General features: G+C 38.1%; 1 protein-coding gene across 1 annotated transcript; it reads left to right on the top strand.

Moving 5' to 3' along the window:
* Positions 1–890: 890 nt before the first annotated feature.
* On the top strand, positions 891–23,871 carry vapb (VAMP (vesicle-associated membrane protein)-associated protein B and C). Its single transcript, XM_085407424.1, has 6 exons — positions 891–1,133; positions 9,511–9,663; positions 15,661–15,764; positions 18,405–18,485; positions 19,509–19,685; positions 21,242–23,871. The coding sequence occupies exons 1-6, from the start codon at positions 1,076–1,078 to the stop codon at positions 21,395–21,397; spliced, it is 729 nt and encodes a 242-aa protein (XP_085263550.1). The 5' UTR covers positions 891–1,075; the 3' UTR covers positions 21,398–23,871.
* The last annotated feature ends 246 nt before the right edge of the window (positions 23,872–24,117 follow it).

Here is a 24,117-nt window from a genome sequence, read left to right as displayed (position 1 = left end):
TGGGTGCAAGAAACAGATTTCCTCATCTTTCTGAAGCACTTTGCAAACCACACCAAGGTAAGCCCTGAAAAAAATAATGGAATTGCGATGCTGGTGAACAACTACATTTTTTCAGCTTCATTGTTATGTTCAAAATTGGTGCAAGAGTTGTAGGTTATAATGCCCACTGAGCCAATGAGGCCAAACTCAAGGAAGACCAACCAAAATTAATGAAATATTCATTTGCAGAAAATTCCATAATTTGTCTTTTTTGGGGGGTTGGAATATGTTCAAAAGTTAGATTTCTGCATTCTGTCACACACACACACACAGCTACATAAATGGCTCTAAGTACAGTCATGTGTTGAATAAACAAAGATTACATGTTAATATTTTGTTAGTACCCTTATTTCATTGTGTTACATTTTACCCCAGGATATGTTACAACTAACCCAGACTATGGGGTTAATTGTAACATTTCACTCTTTGTGTTTGAGACCATACCATGCAATGGGTAACTGTGCTGCAGAGAAAATAGCTGCACTATTTAATAGCAGAGACATGTAAATACTTTGCATTACATTTTGAATCCACTACCTTAAAAGAGCTCCAATTTACAGACAGAAATGTCAAAAATGTTACAACTATCCCCGGTCTCCCCTACTCGTTCTAGATGTTAGCACTCACTCCACCACAGCGGGTGACAGCAGGTAAACTTAGAAGCGTAACTCTTTAGGCTGAAATTAAAAACCTGCATGCTTAAGCCACGTCCTTTCGCTGGATTCAGGTTTCGTGAAAAACGCAGGTGGTGTCCCCACCAGCCCTGGGTGCACCCCGGCATCACCCACCCGCCACCTCCTCCCTCTTCACCGCCGGGCGGCTATGCAGAGGCAGTGACGTCAGCAGGCTGTCTCTCACTCCCTTCCTGCTGCATCACAACAGGCGTTAGTAGCTCGAGTAGCAGTAGTTGACCGGGGGGACGGGATATCCACCGCTGATTCATTGATAAATAAACTCTATTGACGCTGCAACACTCGACAACATCCTAACACGGGAACTGGTTGCAGTGCGATAATCCCGCTCCAGCTGTTGGGACATGGCCAGGCCGGAACAGGTTCTGCTCTTGGAGCCTCAGCACGAACTGAAATTCCGAGGTAAGAGGGGAGGGCCCGGTTGTGGCAGGGAGGAGGAGTGGGGGACCTGCCTCTGTCAGCGCTGTTTGGAAGGAGAGGGGGGCACTATTAGGGAACCCATACCGAGCGGGGCTGCAGTGCACATTTTCACAATATAGCCTTCATATGAAAAAGCGAAGGCTGCCCTGAAAGGACGGCAGGTCAGCTGACAGCTAGCTGCAAAGCTAGCTGGATTAGCTCTCAGCGGCTAGGTTAGCCAGGCCCTGTCACACATTTGACCAGCACCAAGTTCCTCTAAAGCGGGTTACAGCTACTAGACACGAAATGTTCACCCATTTAAAAATAGCAACTATAAAAAGATGACACAAGCATAACTGCTCTTTTAGTTCGCCACCTTTCATTGTCCATAAGCTGCAACATCCTTAGCATGTCTGGCTGGCTAACATTAGCTCCTCCTCTGATTGGCTGTCTCGCTCTGCTGGCCAGCCAGCTGTCATTTAATAACTTGACAGCTCACAGGACGGAAAAACTGGGCAACCTGTGCAACTTAATATGATTTCAACTGTGGGTCGTTAAAATTTCCTCAGTCCTTATCGTTTGGACTTTTGAATCAATAATAGATGTCTTGGTGAGACTCGGCATTTGGCTGCAAAATGTCACATTTAGGCCCAGATAATGTTACATAAACACATATGGTACATTTGTACCTGCTTTGGAACAGATTCTGGAGTTCCTGCCATAGTTTGAAACATTAAACGTTTTACTTAAAACTAAGACGCTGATAAATGTAATATTTATACTTGTTTTAATGATACCCTGGTCTCCCAAATGCCTGAATGGTCAGTGTTATTTCGTTTATGAGGCTTAAAGAACAACAAATTACACTTAGTTGTCTTAGCAAAACCAAAAAATAAATTAAATGCCAACCTTTATAATATTTATCACTGAGCTTCAGTGTAGTTAAATGACCTGCAGCCCTCAGCAATTTACACTGTAGCCACTGTTTAAATCCACTCAAAACTATCAGTGCTTGAGCCAGCAATTTGTTGAAGATAGTAATGCCTCCACTGCACACTTGTTAATTGCTTAAGCATTAATATACACTGAAAATGATGAGTAGAGCATAACCAGAATATGTCCCAATACTGTTTTGTTCTTACGTCTCTCATAAGATGCCACACTTTTCACTGTGTTAGCTATGATAAGCTCCAACCTTCCCACAATCCTAATCAGATAAACTGTTTAGAATGTAGGGTGAGAAAATAGACACCAAAGTGCATTAGTTGTTTACATGTTCGCCCAATAAGTGAAAGATCCCTGGGGGTTGAGTCAGCAAGGGCATTTGGTGTAAAAACTGCCAAATCAAATACGCAGAGCTACTCTCTGTAACGACCCTTTGTGAGTAAGAGAGCAGCCGAATGTTGCTTTTTCGTCTTCCTCTTCTTCAGTTTATTATCATGCTTCCATCACAGCCACATAACAAGAGCCAAATAGAGAAATTGTATTTAAATATTGATTTGTTGTCACTTTTACCACTTTAGTCCAATCTGCTCAAGAAATTTTATGGAAAGACCCAAAATTAAGAATGTGTTAGTCCACCTCTCATTAGGTCTTTAAATTCCCCGGCCTGCTATTTGGCTCTCCAGTTCCTAGCTTCAGCTCCATTTCATCTTAATGACGACGTGATTCAAAAAATATTTTTAAAAAGGGTACACAAATTCATAGCGTAAGTAAGAAAAACTGATTCAGAAGTATTTAGATTTTTGACTCAACAAGGTTGGAAAGCTTCTTTGTAGTGATTTAGGGTAATATTTAACTACAAGTTCATAGTTTTAAAACATCGTACCAAGAGGTTTGGCTATTCTTTAAAACCTCAGTCAGATCCATACCTCGGTTCTGCTTTACTGGAGATGAATAATAAAGAATAGAGAAACATATTTTTACCATAGAGCGTATCACCTGGTTGTGATTGGAACATGAACAAAAAGTGAAAAACACCATCATTATCCTGCTTTAACCATTCATATGGTTGTCGTGCAGTACAGTTCAGTGATCTGTAGCACGGTGACTCCTAATTGCAGCTTCATTAATGGCTAAATCCAGATCATTGTCTTTGCTCATCCCATGGGAGTACTGAACTAATACCATGATAGTTCACATAGTGGCAAGATATGCCTAGCACCACACAGCTGAAGCTCTTCTGAACCTCTACTCCTAATGTTTCCCATTTCAGCTGTTGATTGCCTTTTGGGGGGAAGATGTGGGTCATATTTGCTGTAAGAAAATTCTCTCATAGATTTCCTCTGAGGATTTTTTTGAGTTCTATGTCTCATCCTTATATAACCTCCATGTTTCAGCTACAGGTTCGTTTGGTTTACTTGTGACTATTTACACAACTGTGATTCTGTGTCTATATAAGTGACCCAAAATAGACTATGTGCATCAAAGTAAAGCATTATGTCACCCAGTGTAACAATGTGTCTTATTAACAGATTAAACTAGAAACTCACTATCAATTGGAAAGACTGTTGCTATGGTTACCTATAGTTGAAGCATTGGGTGGATGTTTGGGGTGTTTGTTTGTTACATGACTTTAGTGGACACACATCGCTTTTGGTAAATTCCTTAGCTAGAAAACACAACCTGTAAGGAAATGTAAGAAAAAATATAAGAAAAATAAAATCTAAGTAAAACTGAACAAATAAAGAATCTCAGTAAATAGAAATCTAGTAGAATGAAGTAAAATAAGAGTCATAATAGGTATAAAAATAAATACAGGTATTGTGCCAAGATGTTTTGTTTTACTTCATATGTTTATATGTTTCATATGTTGTTTGTTTAATTTAAGACAAAAAAAAATTAAATGAATGAGAGGTAAAACTTGAGGGGGTAGGGACAAATAAGTAAATACTTCAGCCTACTCCTTTTCAAACAAATAATGGAATGATATTTTGTAATGATTGTGAAGGCACATGTTTGAAATGTTTGAAATAAAAATGAACTGAACTGAACTGAACTGAAAATTGTTCCAGTACCTGTTCAGTAAGTGGTGTAGGTCCATGTGTAAACTAGTTTTTTACATAAATGTAAAAGTAAACTGAAGATTAGTGCAAAATTAGACCATGAACCATTTATATGTATCAAAAATATTTCCTTCATTCAAACTGTATGTAGCTAAATCAATTGCAGGGAAAATCAGTAGGTCGGCAGTTTGTATCCCGGTGCAATCAGTTTTTCCAGTATTTGGTTGAGGGGTTCCGTCATCTTTAATTCAACTCTGTCTTTCATCAGTCTTCACTTAACCTTAGAGATCAGTTCTCTTTGGAGGCCAAGCCATCTGTTGCCGGACTCCTCAGATGATATATCTTCATGGCTTTTTGTGATGATTGATAAGAATCTGAACCTGAAGCCTGAAAGAATCCCACATTACTGTATAAAAGTGTCTAATAACTGTTGATCTTAACCAGACAGAAGAAACTGTGTCTTATTGTAAATGAAAATACCACAAATCACATGCCTAGATGTAGGCATGCAGTGTGAAAGCTCAGGAAATACAGAGTGGGTTTGTTAGTAGCAATTTGTCTCTGGTTTTTACAATCTCTAGAGTAAATGCTCTTAAATTCTAGGCACTGGACTTTTTCATTTCTACCCATTTGAATTTTTTGTCAGGGGTAAGGGTAGCAAACCACCCCTTGGTTTTTATCTCCTACTTATAAAATCCAACATCGCATGATGACAGCTTCAGATATCAGCTTCTCATAATAGTTTTTTTTTTTTTTTAACGACCATTTGTGGCCTCTGTGAGTTGGACACTGTCCTGAGAAACCTTCAGGAAGTAGTAGATCAGGTGTACAGTAGTCAGTGGCGTGAGTCCCTTTCATTAAAAGCCTTTAGATCTTGAGCCAAGCTTGTGAAGCTCTGAATTTCCTCTCTGTTTTTGCTCAACAGGGAGTGGAAGTGTCAGTTGCTCTCAATGTTTGCTGAGCTGAAACTTTACCTTGAATCTGGTGTATGTGCTAATTCTGAAATAGCTCCGTGCTTTCATACAGGGAGTTAGTGTGCTTCTCTCAACTGCAAACTTTACCATTACCATAATGGCTACTGTAGAGGACTAATTTGTAGTTTCATCAGAAAGCTTTACTTGATAAAAAGGCTTTCACGATTGGTCAATGTGGTTCGTAGTTGTTGATCAAAATCACAAGACGGAAGACTGTTTTGGAACTTGGAAATTAGCTGGTCAGTAAATGCTGGTTTAAAAGTCTGCACTTTCAGATCGTTTATTGATATATTTTCATCCCTCTAACCATGATATGTATAATAGTAACTATATCTATGACAGCAAAGTGAGAGGAAGCATTGTCTGCAAATAAATGTGGATAGACATGGTCATTTATGGACATTCTTTGCTAATATGGTTTTCCATGATACTGTAACATTCCATTCCATTAATCTTGCTTTCCATAAGGCTGACTGTAAAGTGTGTGGTATTGGCAGCATATTTGCTAAGTTTGGGAAGTCATGCAGCCATTCATCATTGCCCCTCGCCTGACCATGAATTAGCACAGCTCTTACTCAAGCTACTAGGGAAAATACAGGCATTAGTAATGCTTCCAGTTAGGTTTTTGTCCCATCAATAAAAAAACCGGGAATAATTAATTGCATATAAACCTGTGACTCTCAAGCTATACAAGAAATGATATTTGGTCAGTCGGCAACATCAGAAAGGGCTCACAACCTGCAATATCTGCAATGAATATTCTTGTTATATCAAAGAGACTAGTGATTAAACAGTAAGGCTTTCTTCAGCCTCACTGAATAAATCATGTTACATTTATTCATTTCAAGACTCACTGTAGTCATGTGCTAGAGCTCTGGGATCCACCCATATTTCTGTCACCAACATCAAAGTCAAAAGAAAACCTTAACACTGAAGTAGATCTTGATTTACTCTTCACGTTGGGATGAATTACAGTTTTAGATGCTGCTTACTCTCGTGGTGACTATAAAATGAGAAGGCAATAACTACTTATATTTCCTGCTCCTGGACTCCTAAATCAGTGCACGTATGGTATATTTTATACAGTGATTCAAATAATTCTGTTTCAGCAAACATTGATTATTGTTTCAAGGCAATAACTGAGTCACTCGAGACATTCTTTGCTTAAACCAGGACAGCGGATTGGAAATTTCTCACTAAATGACAATATGCAGAAATGAACTTGATGTTTAAATGTGTGTATGTTTGAAAAATAATTATTACAATAATCCTTGCAAACACTAAATCACTGCTGATTGGTTAGAATAAAATATAGTGTAGTGTTCAATCCAATATTTAGCTTCTTTTTTTTTTTAAAAACGCATCATATCTAACAGGACTGAGTAGTATTTAAACTGAATAATTAGTCCGAGGATAATTTGTTCTTAAATGTTTTGTGTGTTGGAACAATTTTCTCTAGTAACTGATCACTGGTACACATCTGCTCTGAACATGCTGTGACACAAATCTACAATAACTATGTTACTTTAAATTCATACAGCTTACTGGACTGAGAATATGCTTTGAGATATTGTTCAAGCTCTGCACGTTAACAACATAACACCCCCCACACCCCTGAATAAAAAAGAAATATTGCCTGACTTAACAAACTCACTATTTCACTGTTTTAGCAGAAGAAAACAATAACAGCAATATTCGATAAGCTGGGGAAGGGTGCACAAAGTTGTCTTACAGACTGTTCTTAGGTAGCTGTTATCTACGGAAGCGTAGAGCTGCCACCCAGGCAAAAGAAAAATACAAGTGTATCACGTTATAACGTGAAAAGTTTATTGTTCTAACAAGATACTTGTGATATACGTAATTATCACGTTCGTACAATATAATATTTATATTGTACGAACGTGATAATTACGTATATTGTAATAACGTGATATTATGTTGTTCAAACAGGAAAGTATATTGTACAAACAGGAAAAGTATCTTGTTAGAACAATAAACTTTTCACGTTATAACGTGATACACTTGTATTTTTCTTTTGCCTGGGTGGCAGCTCTACGCTTCCGTAGTTATCTAACCTATTTAGCATGTACTTGTTTAGGAGCAACAGTCTTCAGAAAATTCACATAAAAGTCTGTTAGGTTCTCAAAACCCTCTTAAAGTATTTTAGGGATTTCCTTGGGGGGAATCCCCTCGTTGAGTCATAAATGAGATTTGGGGCATTTAACTTGTACGGAAGTCAAATTACTGAGCTCTTTTTTTTAATTGTATATTATGCATTTCCACTTTCACTTGTCTAATTTCAGTTTTCTTGCACCATGTAAATACATTACTGGGGCTAATTGATTGATTGCTTACAGCTATATAAACTTGCTTGTTATTCCCCTGCTTTTCCACCCCTTCATTTCATATTACTCTGTCAATTTTGGACATCATTTATTGTCCAGAATTACCTTCACTTGTGTAATTTCATTTAAAAGAATGCTGGAAGCTTTACAAAGCAGTTAAGATGATCCTGGAGGATCATCAAGGACTCCAGTCACCCCAGCCATAAACTGTTCAGACTGCTTCCATCAGGAAGGAGGTTCTGCAGCATCCGGTCCCGTACCAGCAGACTGAGAGACAGCTTTTTCCATCAGGCCATCAGACTGCTGAACGCGTCATAGACACCTCAGCTTCACTACTGGAACTTCAACATTATGCACTCCACACTGTATATAAATGCCACTTGTTTTGCACATATTCAACTCTGTATATTTTATATATTTTATTATTATTATTATTATTATTATTATTATTATTTTATTTTTTTTACTATTTAATTTGTAAAAATGTGTACACACACACACACACACACACACACACGTAGGAAAATATTTAGTATACACATCCAGAAATGCATACACTATTATATATTGTACATATATTTATTAGTTTCAGGTTGGCCATTCTTGTATTTTGCTCGTTTGTGTTGTTGTGTTTGCACATCTCTGTTGCTTGTGGGGCTCGCACACAAGAATTTCACTCGCATGTGCTGTGCCAGTGTGCCTGCACATGTGATGTGACAATAAAAGTGATTTGATTTGATTTGATTTGAAGATGGGGGAGAAACTGTAACAGAAAAACATCTCTGGAGTTTTGGAAATACATGTGCAAGGAAGAAAAGAAAAGAAATTAATAATGACTTCATTTTACTTGAATAGCCTTGAATTTAATGTTGTTAAGCAGAAAAGGGAAAGTGTGTAGCTCTGCAATCCAAGGGAATATTTTAAAAACTTCTTCCATGCTTCTATTATAACGGTTATAGAGTAGCCCATTTCAGACTTGTTCACACTCTGTGTAGTCACTTTAGTTTAGCCTGATGAATTGAATGGGCAGTTATTTACACATCTGTGCAATCTAATGTCACACAGATTTTGTATAGCTTTGTTAGGCTAACGATCCGATCTCTCCCTGTGCATACCTCTGTTGGTGATGCCTGGAAACTTCAGAGCTACAGTCCATGAGGAAAAGCAGCATTATTTTCTAATAGGTTGATGGCAGCCAACAAGGCAAATATTGTGCAGTGTCGATCAATGGAGGTTTCTCCATTATTGATAAATGTGCAGAGCTTAATGCAGCCACAGAGATGTGGCCTGCATCTCCAATGCTGGCTGTAATTAGTTAAATCCAAACTGCATTAGCTGCTCTGTTTTAGATAATGCAGTAGTAGAAGATTTATATTTATGTATGATTTATTTTGTATGTACAGCGTACCTTTCAGTTTTCTATTAATTGAATAATTGTTTTTCTTAACCATGAGGGCAGTGTAGATAAGCTCCATTAGTTTAATTGGCATGAAAACTATTTTTATTCCGATTATGTCAGGTCAAATGAAAAAGCCTTTACATTTCATGCAGCCGATTTGTTACATCACATTAGACTTTGATAGACCACATTCGAATGTCTCACACATACTCACAGCCCTTTTCCTCTATTATTTACTTTGTTTGAAAAGGGTGCAGTCAGCTTGTTCTTGTTTGTATGTACAGTGTAAATGTGCTTCTTGGCAAAATCTTTGGTAAATATTTATCAAAGAATAAATTGGTTTGTAAATTCATAGTACAAGGTAGTGCAACTTCTCAGTCAAGTGAAACTCCCACACTTGCTTCTGCGTCGATGTGCCAGTTTAAGAAAATTACATTTAAATGATTGTTTCTCAGAAACAGTCACATTATAGTGTCTGTTATCATGTTTTTTCCTCACACTGTTGCTTCTTCTGTGCAGTTGATGTATCTTTATTACTTGGCTCATTTGATTTCATTAACAAGTTGCTTTCTCATTGTCCTTATTTATCCAAAGACAGACTTGTCAGTCTTGTCAACACCAGTTTTTAAGTGTCCACTGTGTTTACTTTCCGCACAGGTCCATTCTCAGACGTGGTCACCACAAATCTCAAGCTCTCCAACCCTACAGACAGGAATGTGTGCTTTAAGGTGAAGACGACAGCGCCGCGTCGGTACTGTGTGCGGCCAAACAGCGGAATCATCGATGCAGGCACCTCAATCAATGTCTCAGGTAAGGATTCAGGGAAGTAGGACTGAGTCAAGTTTATTCACTCGCTGCTTAAAATGGGGTTAGGGTTAGCCTGTGATAAAATGACATGTTAGATCATCTGTCTCAAGTCTTTTAATGGATTGAACAATCATTGCTGCTTATGTGTGAACTATACTGCTGGTCTGTATACATCTGGGAATAATTGGAATCATTATTCTTTCAACAGAGCACCTAGTAAGTTGGGATGGATGATTCTTATACTTCTTAAGAAGGATAGACTTTATACACGGTAACTTACAGAACTCATTGGTTGTCAAGTCAGTATGAAGACAGTGTTATCCATATAATATATAAAGAGATTTGTTCTTGTTACATGAACTTAAAACTGCAACTGCGTGGTATTCCTCCCTCCTCCTTCCATTTTGAAGAAAGCAGGTACTGGCTAATGTTTCCATGTGTTCACCGTCTGTCATTTACAGTCCCAGACTCATTTTACAGTGCACCCTATCTGGTGTCAACAACTGCAGACTGTGTCAGTGGTGCCTGCAGTCAGCAGTGACAAACCAACTGAGTCCGCTCTGTCTGTTTCCTTCATTTTCCAGCCTTGTTAGACTGAGAAGGGTCACAGGTTAGAGCCTGAAAATGAGTTTGCTTCTCTGAGAACGTACTCACAGTGGCAGCTGTATAGGCATAGTCTGTGGTTACTTTAAGTCCTATGTCTTTAGGGAGTACTCAGGCTGTATTGAAGCAGGGTGTTTAACAGGATAGAACTGAGGCCTGGGCTGTATTGCAGGACATGTGGCTTTAAAAAAAGAAAAAGAAAAGTTGAACACATGCGTTATTTCAATGAAAAGCGGAGGATTATTTAAGATCTTACATACATATTGTAAAGTGATGAAAATTTTTTTCATCACTTTACATTTTGGATTAATTTTTTTCTTTTTTTCATTAGTATGTGGTTGTGTAGAGTACTAAATGATAGCTCTGTGGCTCTCCTGTTGGTTTGACATCTTTTATCACTGCAAGTGCCCATTAGCACAGTGCTGGTTTTGGCCAATGCACTTTAATCTCCATTTCATTTTGGCACACAGAACACCACTTAATACATATGTTCTTTATTTATAGTTTAAAAAAAAAAGACTTAACTAAATATTGCTCAGTAAACAATGCATGCTAATTAAGACTAATTTACATGCCTTGTTGTGACTTAATACTAAAGGCAAAAAATGAACTACTATCAACAGATGTCATAGGTGCTTAATCCAATGTACAATCCATCTACAGTACATTTAGAAGCATTTCCTTTCTGAAAATAAGAACACAAACATCCTGCAAATTTTAACATTTCCATATATGCTATTTACAAGGTTAGTAGTTTGATTTATCTATTTGAAAGAAGAGACTATTTTTTTTACTTTTTAACCTCCTGATTTATTTTCTAAGACTTTCGTTTTAACTGATTTTTTTTTTTTTTTACACATTACTGTGAATTTAAGTATACGTTAGTAGTGTTGGTTCACCCTAAAACACTGATTTCATTTCTTTAAATGAAACTCAGCATTGACTGAGACAGCCGTAATATTACAGAATAGTTTGAAATATAACTTCTGGAGTTTTGCGAGCAGTTGTTAGCTGAATGTTGACATTTTCAAAGGGGTATGAATAAGCATAAGCCACAGTTCAGTTTTCAGTAATTCTGAGGTGGTGGTATTACAGCCATGCACCAGCACAGGCACCAATGAGCAATATGGCTGTTGAACTCAAGAAATTCAAAAAATGAAAAACAATTAAACCTCAACTTTCAGATTTTATGCTTTGTAAACCTCGAGATTAGAACCGTCGAGTTTTGTGTAATAAAAAAATATAAAGAAGAGTTTTGTTTATTTTAAAGAAAGCTTCATGTCAGTGTGTTTCATTCCTGGTCTTAAAAGCTCTCTGAAACACTGGACTGTTTAAGAAGTCGAAATAAACACTGCAAGTTGCTATACCAACATTACTAATAAGAATAAACTTTTCTGTATACTGAATGCATGAAAGGTCTCTCCCAAAATAACTTGCCAGTATCTGCACTGGCGATATGACCAAAATCTCATATCCCGATATAAGAATTCTATCATCCGATAACGATATAAATCACACAAATGTATCATTTTCTGTAAATTCTGTGAATCTCGGGCAGCTCGACTTGCGGGAAGTGTTTCCAGCTACACGTCATGTAGCTGGAGTCGAGTGTTTTAACCGATGTATGAAACGATACATTTTTAGACATAAGTAGTAAAGGCCGCCGTTTTCTTTGTGAGTATTTATTACACGGCGTGCTGCGGGGAACAGCCTGTTCTAACGTTTGAGTCTAAGGTTTATTTTTTAGCACCTGGCGGCTCTTTTTTACTTCTCATCCGTAAATGATCTGCTCTTTCACGTGATTCAGTTTATTTTTGAAAAGTCTCAACAGGATCTTGAGCTTTATTGTGAAAGGTTTATGTGGAACATAAACAAGCGGACACGCGATGCTGTTACCGTCGTTGTTGGTAACCACAACGCATAAAAACAGGCGCTTGTCCGTCCGTAGTGTGGTTATATAAAATATAAGAGAAAGAGAGAACTTTAAGAAATTAATATAGCCACTACAGTGACCATCAAAACGATGAAAAAATATTGCCGTAAAGAGTTTATTTTGCGACACCACGAAACAAACGATAGCGTAAAATGAAACTATAGATGTTTTTTATATCGTCATCCGATATATATCGTTATATCGAACAGCCCTAATCTGCACTGAGGGACGAACTCAAACATTTCGTTCGTGTCACACTCCTATAGCCTCTGTTTAAGAGGATTGCAAGTCATCTGTAACTTGTTTCAGTCCAGTTTGTCTCGTATTTCCAGGATGTGCACAATAGTTGCACAGACATCCTTGTGTACCACTGCATACCTACAAACCCATGATTTGCCATTTGTTGGCTTAGCAGTGGACTCGCAGTGCTTTTTGAAGCTCAGCTTTGCTGTAACTGTATATGTTGAATGTAGCTACAACCACAGGAATGTTTCTGGTCTTGATTGGTGTTATGTAGCAGTATCCAGTGGAAAAATATCTGGCATAAATGTTTAAAAAATCCTCGAGTCCACAAATATTGAGCTTGTTGTGGGAATATGTCAGAAGTTCTCCTGACATACTGGGGACAGAAAAGCAAAATACCTTCCCACAGTAAAACAAATAACAATTTTGTTGTCGCTGCTGTCCGAATTGGTTTCATTAGATTGTCTTGTTCTCGTTTCCTCCATGCCTGTGTTATGACAGGACATGAAACTGAGTCTCCAGTCAAGTTCTCATTCATTCAGTAGTGACACATGGATTTGAGCGTTTATGGCTGTGATCTTTTCTAATATTCACATTAGCTTGTTACCTACCAAGAGTCTTGTAATTGAAGTTGGACTCTAAATAGAAGCTGATTCCATGAAATATGTGGTGGATTGAAGTGCTGCTAATGTTGGGATATTTCTCACTGTGATATACACATGGTGGTGTAGTCGGTTACTTTTTCCTTTTGAAATATATTAAATAAGACAGACCCAAGAGAGCACAATCAGGAGTAAGAGCCTGCTAACCTGAGAAGTCTGAATAAATATACATATTTATTTATATTTTATGTGAGTTTCATCTTATATGCTGGTAAATTTTCCCTCTTGGCTTCTTTCTTCACAACTCCCCCAACTTAGTTCTCTTCCTCACTCCCACGCTCCCACACCATATTGTCTCACTAGGTTTGGTGATCTTTGACAAGGTCTTTGTGTTGACTAATACTGAACAAAGTGGCCAGGGAGTGCCCTGTGACGTGTCAGGCTTCTCTTAATGAGATTGTAAAAGGTTGCTGTTATAGGTAGAGGGCGTAGTAATGAGCTTTTATGATCATATATCTTGTTTCATATCATATTGTTTTAATAATGTTGTTGGATTCACCTCATTTATCGTCATAATTTTTTGATCATTGCTGTGCTTAAACTTGGATATAATCCTCTATTTTTCTGGCCCACCTTCTGTTACTTAATCTTTGTTTTATTGCCAGACAGCTCTTTTTGTTTCTGCTTTCTTTTTTTAAACTGTTGTATGCTGCAGATAATCCACTTTTTAAGGGGCCAGAGAAGTCTAGTATATTACACACTTACCGAAACTTACTGGCTTTTCTGCTTTTTTTTTTTTGAATAGCATATTTGTAGACTAAGACCAACAAATACATTTTACAGCAGATGAATGAGTAAATCCCACTATAGTTGATCTCCAGGGCCTGCTTTACAGGAGCCAGTAGTTGCTTGTAACTCTGGTGTGAGCTGGTTTTCTCAGAGGACACAATTAATTAGTGACAGGAGAAATTTCTTTTAACCACCTCTTTTAACTTTCACCTCTCTAATGGTTACATTCATCATCAACAAACAGGCTGGCAGTTACCCTTCTGTTTGACCGTGTTGATTACAATTAGCCTCTTTGAGTTTTATAAATTATTGCCCAGTGTGAAGAATACTAAATCATGCCATTAGCAGAAGTAGCTCTTGGTGTAAAGGTGTAATCAAAGGGGGTAGATCAAAGATGATTTAAATCACTTTTTCTCCTACTGAGGCTGTGCTTTTTTCCATCTCAAGCTTTGACTCAGGATCATTTAATGTTATTCAGCGTTGCTTAAAGAACTTGCAAGCTTTCCTGACTCTATTTTCTTGTATTGTCCCCTTGGACCCAAGGTAGATGGCTGTGCAAATTGAGTCTGACTGAAACAGGACGTTCTCAATCTGTTCATGCCGTCTGTTTCTGATTTGCAATATTGAGCTACACTGATTGCTGTAATGGTGCACTACATCACTGAGGTTTTTCACTCTAGGGAGACTGGGGATGTGCCACATCTGAACACTGCCCTGATAGCTAGGCTGTTTGTTCCTAGGAAAAACCAAAGAATCATGCTGGCATTGTACTGATTTAAAAACATCTTTCAATTATATTGTGATTTAAAACCTGTAGTCAAAGGAGTAAAACATTTTCCATCAATAGCCATCTTCATCCTCTCTGCAATTCAGTCCCCTATGCTAACATAAGAAAGGGATTGCTGTATATCATTGTTACAGCTCCTCTCAGTGACTGGAATAACGTCAAATGAGCCACGAGTGGCTGTGAGGACTGATGTGGTGATGGGCTAAAGGAGTATTCCAGCTCCACACCTGCTTTCTGTTAGACTGATATGTAATGTTAAAGAAGAAAAAGACAGAGTTGGATGCTGTTAGAAAAATTACCCCTGAGGATTTTTGTAGATCTGTCAGTGTTTCGCCGTCATGGTAACATGAAGAAATCCTCTTTAGCCCCCCCCCCCCTTTTTTTTTTTCTTCATCATGGGCAAACTCAGACACCCTTTGCTCAGCCTGACAAATACACGAGATGCACAAGTACATAAAAACTCAACGTTTTCTCTCTAAGCTGGGGACTGAACATTAGTTTAGACAGAAAAAGTAACAAAGTTGGGAACCAAAATTTTATTTATTTATTTTATTGCCATGTTTCACTCACAAATCATAATCTCTTCCTACCTGTCTGCGGAAGTTCCTGCACGTGATTCAAACAAGAGATGTGTTTTCCCAGCTCCCTTGGGGATGGGAAGTGGCAGTGAGGTTTGAAAAATGGGGAAATAAAACTGAGGTCTTCGCGACAAAATGAAACGATAGTATTCTTTTTGGGGATTTCCTGGGGTCTGGGCTGGAGCTTTGGTAACGTATCCAAATTTTTCCTTCTATAAATAATAATTCTTTCTTTACTGTTGTAAAATTTTTCCTTTCTTTGCTTTCACATGCGTGTTAATTGCAAGCACCTTTTCAAACAGCATTTTCTTCTTTTTCCTTTTTATTTATTTAGTTTATTGATACTAGAGAGTCTTATAATTACAAGACAGTACAATTTAAAGAAAATATTCAGAAACAATTTTTGGAAGCAGACTAAATGTTTTTACTTTCTGTGCTGACATTAACTTTCTGTTTGTATTTCAGTTATGCTGCAGCCTTTTGACTATGACCCCAATGAGAAGAGCAAACACAAGTTCATGGTTCAGTCAATGCTAGCACCTCCTGACATGACTGACATGGAGGGAGTGGTGAGTGTGTCTCATTGTTCATAGCTTTTAGCATGTGCTTATTTTTACGTGCATGCTTTAAAACAGAAATACTTTGTACATAGATGCATTACAGTTATGCATATATAGGCATGTGATAGGATTAACCTCTTCCAAATATACCTGTTAAAATAAATGAGTCCTAAATTCAACATATGACACATTACACCATATCATTATTTAACTAAAACTAAACCAACATGCAGAAGCAGTGTGTGAAAAACTAAGTACACACTTACTACTTTCATATGAATTTAGAGGGTAAGTAGCAGCCAGCTGTTTGCTAGTCAAATGCACTTGATTAACTGACTGTTATCGAGTGTGACCACATCTATAAAAGCAGGAGTTTTGGCAGTTTGCTGGTCAGCACAATGCTAGGGAGGAACAACCTGCACAAAACGTCATTTGGTGATAACCAAAGCATATCAGCACAAACACGTCATATCAACCTTCAGCCATAGTGGGGCAAGGGTTATAATTTGGACTTGTATTGTAACCACAGGACCTGTGTACTTTGCAGTCATTGAGTTAACTATGAACCTCTCTGTATACCAAAGTATTCCAGAGTCAAATGTGCATCCAACAGCTTGGACAATGATCCCAAGCACAGCAGTAAATCCATGAAATAATGGCTGGATCATTGCAAAACCTTGATTCTTTTCTTTTTCAGTCAAAGTCCAGATCTCAGACTGAGTGAAATGTTGTGGCAGAACCTTAAATGCCTGCAAACCTCAATGAACTGAAGCAATGTTGGAATAAAAAATGGACCAACATTCCTCTACAACTATCTGAGTGACTGATGGTGTCAATGAATGCTGAAGGTTATTGCTGCCAAATGTGGATCAACATCATGGGGTGTAATTAGTTTTTGACACACTGGTTCTACATTTTAGCTTGATTTGTGTTAAATAGTGACACAGTGTAATGTGACGCTTGTGCCTGTGTTGAGTTTGTATTCAAATAATTCTAAAACCTAGTAACATTTTAGTTTTTTATTATGTCCTAAAACCTTAGAAGGTGTACTTTTTTCACATAACTGTGCATACATTAAATTTTACTGTGAAGGAAGAGGCTGTTAATCTACGCCCTTCCCACACTTAATGCAAGCCTGTGCTGCAGTGCTGGCACGCAGCAACAAAACACATTTAGCACAGTTTAGTCATAACATCATGTGTGGTCTGAGAGACATCTTTGTGATGACTGGCCCACATTTAAACACCTACATACTTGTGTAGCTATCTCATTAATATGACAACAGGCATCTTGCGAATTTGTTTTAATGTAGTGACACACATGAAAATGCATAGAATCAACAAGAGGGACGGTTACAATAGACATGCTGTATTAAATCAGAGCTTGAATTCTGGTGGGGTTTTGTGGGTTTTTGTGCAAGGTTGTGACTGTAACACAAGTTAGATGTGAAAGCAGATTTTTAAGGTGGGGGTTGTAAGAAGAGCACAAGTCCTGTTGGTGACATGCTTCTGTCAGTTGTTTGTTTGAAACAATATGTGGAGTCAGTGAACAATGGACAGACTACTCTCATAATGGTCCAGTTGTTGGTGAAAATATGTAAGATGACCCTAAGCATACTTGATATTTAAAACCAGGCTGAGTCAGTATTGGATAAAGCAGTACTCAGAGATGCTTTGCCATACCTGGAAATTCCACACACTTTATCTAATCCCAAGAGAAGTGTAACTCCATTTGGTATGATATTTAAACGTGGGGAACCTGGGATTATATGCTTGCTTGGAAATATTTTGAAGTCTGAGAATCTTTAAAGCACTAACATATTCTAAAAGATAACTCAAACAATGCAAAGACTTGGAAAACAAAACATGCATATGTGGTTATTGCCTAAAATGGACCATCAAGTTTCTCAAATTCTACCAAAACCTAGTTTAGCAAGGGCACATTGGCAAAGCTCAAAGTGTGTTACTGTAACACACATGACAGCACTCTCTTCTGTCTAAATTAAATTATTATTCAATTTACTCTGAATAGTAATTGCATAATTATTCAGGCTAAATTCCTGGTTTTAATAAAACATGGAAAGAAAGCTGTGCCGACAGAATACATAAAATGACTAAAGAGAAATGACTTCATCTGAGTGCTCTTAAAGATTGAAGAGCCAATTAATAAATACAGTGCTATATTCCAAGGACACATGCAGTTTATGACCCTTATCTTTGAAAACCCAAATTAATTCACAAGGACATTTTGTGTTAATATCCACTTATTTGTGTATTTCTTTCTTTCTTCTTTGCAACTCTGTCTTGAACCAAAGAGAGATTTAAACAAATTATTAATAAAGAATCAAGAATTATTTATTTGGCTGTTTAGCTACAATAAAAATGTCTTTATGGAGATGCAGAATTTAATTAAATTTTTTTTTCCAAAAAGAGTGGAAATACTGTATGCAATCTCACCTATTAAAACACACACGCACACAAAGCCTATACATCTTGTTTTCTTTTCATCTAGCAGCTAGCTGACTTTATTTTACTCTGTTGCTCTTTTTCTGTTTTTATTCACACCATTTTAAAAAAAAAATATATACTTGTTTATTAGTGAGGGACATCAATGCATGTTGTCCATATCTTTTTCTTTCTACCTTTCTAGTGGAAGGAGGCTAAACCAGAGGAGCTGATGGACTCCAAGCTGAGGTGTGTTTTTGAGATGCCGACGGAGAACGAAAAAACGGTATGCACACAGACCTATCCCTTTTTCTTACCATGCATGTGCGTTTGTCTCCTGCAGATGTGATATCAGAAACAGTTATGTTTTTATCATGTTTTTTATTATTCTCTAAGTGACTGTAATTAGCCCAAGAAAGAGTCCAGTGTTTAATTTCAGTTGTGAGTATGTCAATCACTATCTGAAGTCACTAGCCAGCTTTTTTTTCCTACTGTGCAGCCTCTTTTTTTTTTTTTTTTTTTTTTTTTTTTTTTTTGTTATTTTTGTTTTGGGGTTTTTGTTAATGTGTCGCAATGGAAAGCGGCATTATATATTAGGTGGTGTTTATTGTTGTTTTCCAGTTCCCCATCTTGCTATTGCTCTGCTGTATCTGCCTTCTTTATCCTGTATCTATCAGTCTTCATCTCTTTTCTTCTTTTTGCTCTCTTTTACCACCCCGGGTTTGTTCTTTTTATCGAGCCGCTTATGTTTGAACATTTTTGTAGCATTTCCCTCCTCATCATCTTCTCCATCTTGTCCCACTTTCCTCTACATCTCTCTTCCTGCCTCAGCTGCACTCATAGCCATCAACAGCCCTTCAGAGACTCTCACATGTGGTTTATTGTTGTTGTGATTCCTCTCAGACCTCATATTCCGCTCAGCTGCAGAGACATTATTTCGTCATAATATGAGTTGAGAGAAAAGGGACCTGTGGTAGTTGTTTTCAATTCATTATGAGCTGAGAAATACATACACATGTCTCCCAGTTGGCTCTGTACACCGCAGAGTCCGTTATGGAGAGATAATGCTGATAGAAACCAGCTTGATCCATTTACAAAAGGCACCCCTGTGTGAACTCTCAGACTGGAGAGGAGGTTTTGTGTGCATGCGTGTGCGTGTGTGTATGTATATAGAGCAAGTCCCAAAATGTAAACACAAAGTTGTACCTGTGTGCCAGCAAAGACATCATACAGAATCACCATGGAGATATTTTAGCATCAACAGTCAACTTACTGCATTACAACTTTTCTCTCTGTAACCCACTTACAGCATGATATGGAGTCCAACAAGATGATGTCGTCCAGCTCGCTGAAGTCAGAGTCCTCGCTGCCTGTGAAGTCAATGAGCTCCACCCTTGATGATGGGGAAGTAAAGAAGATCATGGAGGAGTGCAAGAGGCTGCAGATGGAGGCTCAGAGGCTACGGGAAGAAAACAAACAGATCAAAGTGAGTAAAATGACTCAAGACTGTAGACACAGGTCTTTATACAGATATTAGGGGCTGCAAAGGCTTTACTGAAGGGAATCAGTTGGTAGTAATTCCAGTTTGTCATTTCAAGCTCAACACTTTCCAGCGTGTTAGTGTTACAGTACAAAATGTTACATGTCTTTATATTTTGCTGTCAAAGAGCCAAACAATATTTATTATAGTGGTCTTGAGCGAGTTCTCCAGGCTTTTTGGTATTTCAAAGTTTTTGTTTGGACATTGGCTGCCTTTTCCAGTCCTTGTACCTCACCATTTTGATCCTAATCACACTGCACAAGTTTCAGTATTTCCAATTTTCCTAGCAAAATATGATTGGTGAATAATGGAGAGTGGCTCAAGACTTTTGCACGGCTCACAAAAATATAATTTTAGCGGTGGCTCAAGTGGGACATCCACTAATCACAGGGTTGGTTTAATCCCCCTGCTCCATATGTGCCACGTGCCCCCTAGATTTATGGACTGAATAATTTCCCACAGAGTTAACATATGTAAACGTGTAACTACAAATAGTTTTAGTCTTGTAAAACAAAGAGGGACAAACAGGTCCAGCTTCACATAAAGACTCTTGGGCATTGTCAACTTACAGATTATAATTATTTGTAGGTTTGGTATTAGAGCTTAATCGGGCCAATGAAAATATTTTGCTTTGAGGCTTGACTCAAAAGCAGAAAGTGATATTCTGCTGATTAAACAAAGAAAACCATCTCAGACATCAAAATTAGCAGATGACATCACTGAACATCATGAATCACCTCTGTGTTGATTATTTTTTTCTACTGATTGATAGCTGATTGATGTTTACAATCAAGATAAGCTAATTAAGTAGAAGTGTTTAGTCACACAAAGCAGTGTCCTCCACCCAGGCCAGTAACTCACAATTAAGGTTTGCATGGAGTACAGCTGCTGATATCTTTAATCGGTAGCAGACCTCAAGGTTTAAAGCTTGTAAGCTCGCAATTTTGCAAATCAATGAGTATGCCATCAGTCACTAGCATCATTGGTTTCAAATTAGTTTTTGTAAAAGTTCGGTTCAAAATCACACACACACACGCACACACGCCTACGCTACAGACGTCCAAGAGTGAGTTGTCCTCCCTTCAAACACCACCGCCTCCTCCCCTTTAAGTTCTTGCCAGAGGCAGAACGACTGTTGGCTGCTCCTGCGGCTGAGATTAAACTAACAGAGAGCCCCCCCCACCCGCTGCTGGGAAATGAAGTGTGTTAAACCCTGGCGCCTTGTGCGTTCCTTTGGGGGTTTGGGTCAGATGAGCATTTAAGCAGATCCGATTTCTCTGAGCTAATAAATAAATACTCTTATCTTATTAACTGATTGACAAACCGACCATTTCTTAACCCATTGTTGTCCTTTCTTATTTCTCGTTTCCACATTCCTTTTTCTTTATTTCACTCACTCATCACTGCTTCCCTGTCATTCCCTTCTCACACACATCCTTTCATCATTTCATATTTATTCCTTTCACTCCCCTTTTTTCCCCTTTCCCGTGTCCCCAATTCAGGAGGATGATGGTCTGCGGATGAGGAAGAGTAACATCATGTCACCTCAGCACCCCTCAGTCGCGATGAAGAAAGAGGAAGGGATGAGCGCCCGTACGGTGGCCCTCATTGTGCTCTTCTTTGTGATGGGCATCATTGTGGGGAAGTTGGTCTTGTAGAGCACAGTGCAGTTCGGTCGGCCGCAGCATGGGGATGAAAACAAACACTGGATTTGGAATTTTGGATTATAAAACGCCATATGTGCTGGGTAGGGGGTGGTACTAGTTTTGATTCAGTCTCATTTATGTAAAATAATTCAAAAGGTAATGTATGAGGAAAAAAATGAAGAAAAAAACAACTTGTCATGTTATGAACAAACCTACTGTTACAGGTCTTGCCTCTACGTAATCATCACATTGTCATTCTGGCTCTCTTCCCAAAGTTTCACATAATAGAGTTGACTGGTTCTGTGGGTGGGAGAATGATGGAAACATGAATTAACACTTGTGATTCAGACCAGTGGATTTTCTAGCACTGGCGAAGTAGTGTTGGTGCGATTGAGTCAGTTTGCAGTCGTGCAAATGTCATTCTAGTGTATTGATGTTTCTTTTTCTAAGCGACGGAGGCCAGAGCCAATGTATATGAATACAAAATCACCCCACTGTACAGTATATCCAGGTGTTCCTTCCAGCGAAACCCCCTTTAAGGAAGGGATTTACCAGAGAGATGATCCACACAGTTGGGGGTTTTACACACACACACACAGGGCTATCTCCTCCAATCAGAGGCTTTGTAAAATCAGCTCGTCTTTGATTGTATGACAACTTTGAGCAGTGTATGAAACACTATGCCGTAGGTGTTTTCTTTCCTCATGACCTTTTTTTCTTTTCACTCTACCGTATTTCCCTCACTTGTCACTCACTGCTCACTGCATCTTCCGACTGTCAGAGGGGGATGTGTTTGATTGCATGCGTTCACGCAGAGTGTTGCATCTGGACTTTTGAATCTAAATTAGCTGCTTTTTATAATGGTGATAATATAATGTCATTTGGCTGTAGGTTTGCACAACTACATTTCTGATTTTTTTCTTTTGTGTTTTGTTGCATTTTTATGATTTTATTTTGAGTAATTTTGTTTTGTCGTTAGGTTTGATGCATTTAAGAATATTGCAGCTACCTGAAATGAGGATTAGATCAATTGTGTAAATCCAGATGAAAGTCTTGCCTTGTGACCTGTTGGGGTGCAAGTTATTCTCAGGCCAAGTTGGAGGTGTATTATGTACAGACGCACATACACAAAGCATGCGTGCACATAATGAGAAACCATAAAACTAAAAGACGGTGCATGAAGGAGGAGTGGTTTTATGTCACTGACAACAGAAAACCACGTTAAGGTCCTCTTGCAATGTCCAAACACATTAAGCTTTGTCCTTTCCAGCTCTTTTCATTCTCTCATATTGTCCTTTAACCATACATTTGTTTATTTGGGGCAAATGTATGTCAGAGATCAGCCGAGTGTTTTAAGCTGCCTAAACCTGCTTCCCCAGTTGATGAGTTTCTTTGCTTACTCACGCTCTGCAGGTCTCTGTTCAGTTTTTTTGGGGTGTTTGTTGAGCATTTTTCTGTCACTTAAAATGTTAAATCCTCACTGCATTTGAAGTTGTGTTCATTTTAATGCACTAAAGGTTACGAGTGTTTCTCCTTTGAACTTCCTGCCTCACACGATGCTTTCTTTGGTTGTTGTTTTTCCATGAAGTGAAAGGTGGGAAAGTATACAGTCAGCTACAGCCTTGAGGGGACCACATGATGACAATGTACTGTTTCCACAACCTTCAGAAATAATAATAATAATAATAAAAAAGAAACATAAAGCATTCTCAAATTGTTTCAGCTCCAAATTTGCATATAACACAGGAGAGCGTTTGTTATTCTGCTCTGCATTAAAAAAAAAAAAACAGCTGGTCATATTTGTATCCCACTTTCAGTAAACTGTTGAACAGACGCAGGAGTCCACTCCCCTTTGCTGAAAGATATCTACGGTTAATTTAGCTGGCGGGTAAGCGTTTAAACAAACACGTGTATGTTTCGACTGGATCTCTATGAAGTCGGTGGGTTGAGGATGACTTGCTGCTTAAAGGGAGGGCAAAGCGAACCTAAAACTAGTCTCAACTTGGGTTCTCAGACCTGGGTCATACAGTGCTTGCAGAAAATTGTTCTTGTTTAGTGAATCCTGACTGGAGTATCAGAACCTTTTTACACAAGAAAAATACCCTAAAACATCAGAATAATCCATTTATGTGACTGAAAATGTAACTTTACCACTGCCCCGGTGCAGTAAACTCCATCAATTTGCTACTTCAAGGCGGATTATACAAACAAAAATGATTATGTGTGAACACTAATCAATCCAGGCCTGGTCGTAAAACACATGACACTGATCTGTCCTGGAGCCTGACCATCACCGTGATCAATGTAAGCAGTTAAGAAACTGTTTTGTATGTATATAAATAAATAAGTCTATCTGAGAAAAAGATTGATATTCCTAGTCAAGTAGTCTCTCTGGTGTATAAAAATAACCCAACCTGGTTGGACTATGTAGCATCTTAATAAATTAAATGAATAAAGCCCCTAAATCACTGTGTGGCGTTATTTCCTGTTACGTATGAAAGGCTACAGTGTGACCATCATTATACACATGTGGCATTTTAAAAATATTTATTCTTTTAAAGTGTCTTTAAAATCAGGGATGGGATTGTGGTAACATTTTAGGGTGGGAAAATATGTTCGAAATAAAGATATTTGGTCTGGAGATGACAAATTAATCTACTGCTCCTTACAAAACTGGGAAGACTCGACTACTAGCAGACAATGCTTAAAAAAAACATTTTGATAGAGACTTT

This window comes from Rhamphochromis longiceps, linkage group LG5 (genome assembly GCF_057381845.1).
Source record: "Rhamphochromis longiceps isolate RC_006_pf linkage group LG5, R_longiceps_female_GT1.1, whole genome shotgun sequence".
Classification (NCBI taxonomy): Eukaryota; Metazoa; Chordata; class Actinopteri; order Cichliformes; family Cichlidae; genus Rhamphochromis; species Rhamphochromis longiceps.
Note: the sequence above shows the minus strand (reverse complement) of the source record. Positions and strands in the feature narration are given on the sequence as shown.